Raw genomic sequence first — 7,490 nt, forward strand, 5'->3', positions numbered from 1 at the left:
TAAAGATTTACACCCTCGGAAACCCTGTACAGGGTCGCTATGGGTCGGAACCGACTCGATGGCACATAACAACAACAATCCTGATATAAAGTTTTCCATCATCCCAAAGAGTTCCCTCATGCCTCTTTATAGTCAATCCTGTACCCCTATCTCTGGCTCCTGGTAGTCACTGCTCTGTTTCCTGCAACTAAAGTTTTGCATTTTCTAGAATTCCATATAGATAGAATCGTGTAAGATACAGAATTTTGTCTCTGACTTCTTTCACTTAGTAAAATGTTTTAGAGATTAATCTATGTTATTACATGCATTGGTAGTTAATTTCTTTTTATTGCTGAGTGGTATTTTACAGTATGACTTTATGATAATTTTTTTAACCATTCAACAGTTGGTGGACATTTAGGTTGTTTTCAGTTGGGATATAATGAATAAAGCTGCTATGAATAATATAGTACAAATCAATATGTGAAGGTGTTTTTATTTCTCTTGGATACATATCTAGATTTAAGATAATTGAATCTTTAAGTAATTTATGTTTAACTTTATTTATTTATTTATTTTTAATATCTAACAATTTTCCAAAGTGGTTAAACCATTTGGCAGTCCCAGCAATGTATGAAAGTTCCAGTTTTTCCAAAAGGAACAAGTTTATCAACATTTTGCTATTCTAGTGGGCAAGTAGTCAAAGTTCATTGTGATTTTCATTCACATTTCCTTAATGACTAGTGATATTTAGAATATTATTCAGTAATATATCTAATGAACATCACATTACTTTGTAAAATGTCTGATGAAATATTTGGCCTTTGGTAGTTTCCTCTGAAATATGCATAGATATTGTACTAAGCCAAAAACTCTGCAGATCTCAGGAACTCACTCTGGTATCTTCTTTTTTTTTTTTTTTTCTTAAATGTTTTATTGTGAATTATGTGATAGTTTACATGGGAGAACATTAGTTATACATTCATTTCTGGTATCCTCTTTCTGGTATTCTGTCCCTCATTCTAGACATCTTGGTCCTTCAAAACTTCTTTGTCTCCTCAACTCAGCAAGGCCACTAGTCTCTGCTTGGATTCCCCTCCCTCACTTGAAGCCTATAAACTGCCTTCAGGAGTAAGCTTGGACAATTTTAGGGCTCACCACTTTCTTTCAGGGATCACAGTCCTGTGAACTTATGCAAATTCAGTTGCTATTAGTCTACCTTGGACAGAAGAAGTTCTGTCTGTTTTTGTCTTTTTTTTTTATGAAAGTAAATATAAATAACTTTCAGTTAAGGAAGAGAATCACATAAGATCTTCCTATTTATAAAGTAGACATAATTGTTGCAATTATGAAAATGTGAATAGTTATAGACTCATCATTGTTTTGTATAGTCTCAGGAACACAAAACATTTAACTACATAAAAAACAAAGAATTAAAGGTATTTGTATGCTCATTTGTTTTGTCAATGCTGTGAGTAAAGAAATTCTTAGATCTCTATAGTTATATTTTGATATCACAAAATAAAATGTCTCATTGATACATTTCAAAACCTTCTAAAAATGCTTAAATTATAGATTTATGGTTATACTTTAAAATTCTGCTATAAGTAGAATTTATGTCATTTTCCCACAATTGAGTATACTTTTTCTGCCAGAAATAAAGAGCTTGCTACCTGTAAGCAACCCAGAAATTCGAAGCTATTTTCCAGAAAGCTGGTTATGGGAAGTTCATCATGTACCCAAAAGGTATTGTACTTCTTTGACATTCCTATGAAAAATGTGGAAAAGTACAAATAATATGGCCCCAAATCTGGAAATTACCCAAATCCTAGTAGCTTCTTTGAGAGTATTGATTATACACTGCGCTGTGGGTTAATGCATTGGACTGCAAGGTCGGCTTAAACCACAAGGTCATCAGTTCAAGCTCATCACTTAGAAACCCTATACAGGGTTACTCAGAGGGTTACTCTGAGTAGAAACTGACTCAACAGCACTTAACAACAACAACAACCATTTGGTCAAATTGTTTATTTGTTTTCTTTAGTAATTCATTCCAGGGCAGGATTCACTATTGGTAAAGAAGGGGCCTGGAGTCCTGGTGTGGCGCTGTGGGCTAATGTGCTATAATGAAAAGTCGGCTTGAACTGCAAGGTCGTTGGTTCAAGTTCACCAACCACTCCTTGGAAACCCTATACAGGGTCACTATGGGTTGGAACAGACTCGATGTCACTTAACAACAACAAAAGAAAGGTCCTACTTTATTTCATTTCATTTCACTTCAATAAGCATTTATTGAGCAAACCTATCTGTATGTTATACCCTATATCAAACACTTATTTCATGCTAAAATATCTACTCTATAAAATAAACATTAACAGAAGGCTTGTTTCTTGTCAAAGTCCTTCACTCAACACATTGCTATGGAATGCTTACTCTGTAGCAGACAGTGGACATAGTGATGAACAATAATGAGTCCCTTTGTACGTGGCTCAACGCACTGACTTTCTAACGAGCACTCATGGAAGGCAGTGAGTCCAGAGCTTTGCAATAACCTCCTTGCTTCTACCCTTGCCCTTCTCCAATTCTTCCTGGACCACGTTGTTACATTTCATCGGACATTTCCCCTCAGTTAGCACTTCCTCCTTAAGCCTTCCCTGGCTTATTCTTACAACATTCATGACCCTCACCTCCACTCATGAGTGCATTAATTATACCTTCCAATAGCACCCTATTCATAGCCCTGTTACATTATCACACAGTGTTACAATGGCCTGCTTGCTCTCTGTCTTCTAGATTAAGTTGTAAATATTTGATTGTTGTTGTTAAGTGCCATCAAGTCAGTTCCAACTCATAGCAACCCTGTGTAGGGTTTCTGAGGAGCAGCTGGTGAGCTTGAACCACTGGCCTTGCAGTTCAAATGGACTGCATGCATGAACCGGCAGTGCCACACCAGGACACCAAACACTCCATAGGCAAGGACTAAATTCAGATTACTATTTTACATCCAGGACCTGGCATTATTGTGACGTGCCATCAAGTCGGTTCCCACTGATAAGAGTTTAGAGTTTAGAGATTCGAAGGAGGAGCTGGTGGGTTTGAACTGTGGACCTTATGGGTCACAGTCCAGTGCTGATCCTACAGCACCACACCAGGAGTCTGGACCTGGCTGGCAGAGCATCTGGCTTATGGAGGAACTAAAATAAACATGTTGAATGAATGCACTGCTACTAAATTGTTTTCAAGGCTTATTGGTACAGATATTACAGTGAATTGGTACAGATATTACAATTTATTTACCTATTTCTTCCACCGAACTGCAAGCTGCTTGGGAGCAGGACGATATATGCTATAAGTGCTGTATACCCAAGTACTTAGTGTTATTTCTAAGTTGGTGAATGAAATAAATGACTATAAAAGCTTATTTTTAGTTACAATCTTTTATAGAGACTGTTACAAGCAATGGTAAGATGTGTTTTTTAACAACATAATGCACAATGGACATCTTTTGTTCTATGTGCTTCACATTTTGATTTGCAATGTTTCAAAGGCATCATGCTAAATATGAATTCTTAGCAAGCAGGTGTAATGTCTAAAAACACAGAACTGAATATATTTTTCTTCCTTGCTTTTTCCTTAATATCAGATTTTACTTTGTCTTTTTGTGATTTCCTTCTTTCTTCTACAAGTTGTTGTTGCTGTTAAGTACCATTGAGTCAGTTCAGACTCATTTACATAGTTTATGAGGAGCATCTAAAAAGAAGTAAGAAGTGAAAATTCTTTTAATGGATGCTTCTGTCCGTTTGGGTTAATCAATATTCCACTAAGTTTGAATATCAACATTTTCACTTTCAGAAAACAGTTGCAGTTTACGCTACCTGATTCTCTAACTACCTGGGAAATTCAAGGTGTTGGCATTTCAAATAGTGGTAAGTTTGACTTACATATTCATCTAAAGAGTGATTTGCTTAGCAAGATGTTCTTCTTTGTAATTAGGTATTTAGTTATTTTACCCAGGAATTAAATTGCATTGATTTAATAAATAATCTTCTTTATGTGTTATAAAAAGATAGTCATTCATATGCCATATACTTGAGCATATCTATTTCTTTGTTTGCTCTTTTATCAGTCATTACTTTCTAAATGCTGACGTCAAATGCCCATTTTTCTCAGTGATTATGAGGAGCTTGGCTATGTTATTGTAATTGTTAAGTGTCGTTGAGTCGATTCTGACCCATAGTGACCCTGTATAGGGTTTCCAAGAAGCAGCTGGTGAGCTTGAACCACCAACCTTGCAGTTCAAACGACTTTGCAGTCTGGCGCATTAACCCACAGCGCCACGCTTGGGTATAGGTTAATGTAAATGTATGACTTCTTCCCCTGGCTGGTGTCCTTATTATTTTTTTTTATTGTGGTAAAATATATGTTACATAAAATTTGCAATTTTAACCGTTTTTAAGTAAATGAGGGGGATTTAAAAACTTTGTGGAAGGATTCCATAATCTTATCATTCTATTTTTCTATTTGAACCCCCCTTGTATGATTCATGTCAATAATTATATTCACAGTGTTGTGCAACTACCACCAATATTTGTCTCCAAAATTTTTCTACACTCCAAACAGAAACTCTAACTCCTTTTTCCCTCAGCCCATGGCAACTATCATTCAATGATCTGTCTTTATGCATTTGCCTACTCTAGATATTTACTATAAGTGGGATCATATAATCTTGTCCTTTTTTTTGTTTGGCTTATTTCACTAAGCATGTGTTTAGGTTTCACTCACATTGCAGCATATATTCAAAGTTCATTCCTTTTTAGCGGCAGAATAATGTTTCATTGCATGTAGCTATCGTATTTTGTTTATTCATTCATCTGTTGATAGACATTTGAGCTTTTTCCTTCTTTTGGCTGTTGTGTATGAAGTTACAATGGACATTGGTGTCCATGTATCTATGTGAGTCCCTGCTTTCAGTTCTGTTGGGTGCGTATACAAAAGTGGAATTGAATTGCTGGGTCATGTGATAATTCTCCCATCACTCATCTGTCATTTTGTTATACTGTGATGGCTTGCATATTGCTGTGATGCTGGAAGCTATGCCACTGATATTTTAAATACCAAAAGGGTCACACCTGGAAGACAGGTCTCAACTGAGCTTACAGACTACAAAAGACTAGGAAGAAGGAGAGGAAGACTTCTTCTGAATGTTTAGCCACTGAAAACCTTGTGAATGAATATAAGACCATAGGTGGAATCCCAATCTCATTTTGAGGTGGGTGGGAAACTTCCACTGAAAGGACAAGCAGACCAGCCTGGAATGGCTAGAAGAACAGAAGATACTTCTTGAAAGAAAGACCAGCAGGAAAAATAAAAAACAGTAACAGCAGTATGATTGACTACTACAAGAACAAGCAAATCGTTCACCCATGAGTCATCAAGGCAAGTGCTCAGTTCCCTTCAGGGCAAACCCCCTTCCAAGACTAACACTCAGAGGGAATACACCAGCAGGCATGTGGTGTTGCTGCTGAGCACATTGGTCACCGATAAGGGGAAGTGGGAGAAAAACAGCAATGATGTTGTGAGCTAAGTGTGACCACATTCAATAGACTCCTGTCATACTGGGTTGAGACATGGTTGGCCAACAGTATGGCAAGACCTAGGGACTCCTGGGCCCAGGGACAGGGACATGGCCACAGAGGATTAGAGTGGAAAGTGAAGTGTCTGGCTGATATGAAGTGAGGTGAGATGCACAGGAACACCTATACTTACAGATAGTACACATTTGACCTGGCTTTGATGGCTGGATGACCAGAACTCGATTCGAGGAAGAAAGAAGAGGGAAAAAAAAGAGTAATCTGTTACAATCTGATGAACTTGACCTATGCTTGTGGATGTAGTAGCTCAAAAGAGGAAACGAATCTTTATAACAAGTATCATTCCCACCTCCTTGGTACACAAGGTTGACAGGAATGGGCAATTTAGACACTGGCTACCCAAAATGAGGGGCACTACAAAGGCACAAAGTGACTGGCTTACAAGCTTTCAAGAGGGAGCCTAGTTTCAGAGGGTATGGGGGAAGGTTTATAACCTGTCTGTACAGGGTTGGTAAAAGGAAATGGGGATAAGACTCTTGTGGTTCGATAGTGAATAATTGCTATCAGGTCTGACTGTGAGTGTTGCAAATGTAAAGGTAGACGTTTTGTAACAAAAGGAGGGGAGTGGCTGATCTTGCAGTCCAACAGCAAGATCCTGGGACCCTGGGACCATCAAGGGAGAAGAGTGGCGTGCAGCACCCTATCCAGAGAAGCAGCGACACAAGAGATGGAGGCAGAGATGATAATGCGAAGAGATGGAGCAGCTGGGGAATCAAGACCCAGAGAGGGAGAGGGGCTGTGTGCTGACGGCCAGGGGGCAGGCTTGCAAGTGTGCCCTCTGGCTGTTTGATGATGCATGAAGGGAATTGTAACCATTGCAATGAAATGAAATAAGATAGGATGAATGTAAAGCTAATGTTCTCCCATGTAAACTATCACATAATTCACAATTTAAAAAACCTTATGAATAGCATGAAACACTGTCAGATACCACAATAATATTAAATAGTGAACCACTGTGAATAGTACCAAAATATTGTCAGATCTAGTGCCAGCAGAAGAGTCCCTCAGGTGGAAGGCACTCAAAATACAGCTGGGGAAGAGCTGCCTCCTCAAAGTAGAATTGACTCTAATGACACAAATGGAGTGAAGCTTTTGGGACCTTCATTTGCTGATGGGGAACAACTCAAAATGAGAAACAGCTGGAAACATCCATTAATAATCAGAACATGGAATATGAAGTATGAATCTAGGAAAATTAGAAGTTGGCAAAAATGAAATGGAACACATAAACATTGATAACCTAGGCATTAATGAGCTGAAAGGATCTCTGGTAGTGTAGTGGTTATGAATCGTGCTACTAACCTCAGGGTCAGCAGTTCGAAACTACCAGCTATTCCATGGGAGAAAGAGGAGGCTTTCTGCTCCTGTAAAGATTTACAGCCTCAGAAACCCTGTACAGGGTACCATGAGTTGGAACCAACTCCATGGCACATAATAACGACAACAAGTGAGCTGAAATGGGCAGGTATTGGCCATTTTGAATCTGACAATCATATGGTTTACCATGCTGGGAATGACAAATTGAGGAGGAAAACGTCACATTCATCATCAAAAAGAACATTTTAAGATTTATCTAGAAGTGTAATGCTGTCTGTAATAGGATAATATCCATTGTTGTTGTTGTTAAGTGCCGTTGAGTCGGTTCCGACTCATAGCAACCCTGTACAGGGTTTCTGAGGCTGTAAATCTTTATAGGAGCAGAAAACCTCATCTTTCTCCCATGGAGCAGCTGGTAGTTTCGAACTACTGACCTTAAGGTTTGCAGCCCAATTCATAACCACTACACTACCAGGGAATACCCCTATTACTCCAATTTATGTGCCAACACTAAAGCCACTGATGATGAAATGCAGAATT

The 7,490-nt window shown here is 38.3% G+C and overlaps 1 protein-coding gene across 1 annotated transcript in view; it reads left to right on the forward strand.

Annotated features, from left to right (window-relative positions):
- Window positions 1–7,490, forward strand: part of C5 (complement component 5) — a 156,512-nt gene that overhangs the window by 74,912 nt on the left and 74,110 nt on the right. Inside the window, exons 18-19 of the mRNA XM_006865724.1 lie at window positions 1,635–1,725; window positions 3,832–3,905. Of these exons, the coding sequence (XP_006865786.1) occupies window positions 1,635–1,725; window positions 3,832–3,905 (165 nt within the window). The remainder of the gene's footprint in view (window positions 1–1,634; window positions 1,726–3,831; window positions 3,906–7,490) is intronic.

The sequence above is a fragment of the Chrysochloris asiatica genome, unplaced genomic scaffold (assembly GCF_000296735.1).
Source record: "Chrysochloris asiatica unplaced genomic scaffold, ChrAsi1.0 scaffold00081, whole genome shotgun sequence".
NCBI classification, from domain to species: Eukaryota; Metazoa; Chordata; class Mammalia; order Afrosoricida; family Chrysochloridae; genus Chrysochloris; species Chrysochloris asiatica.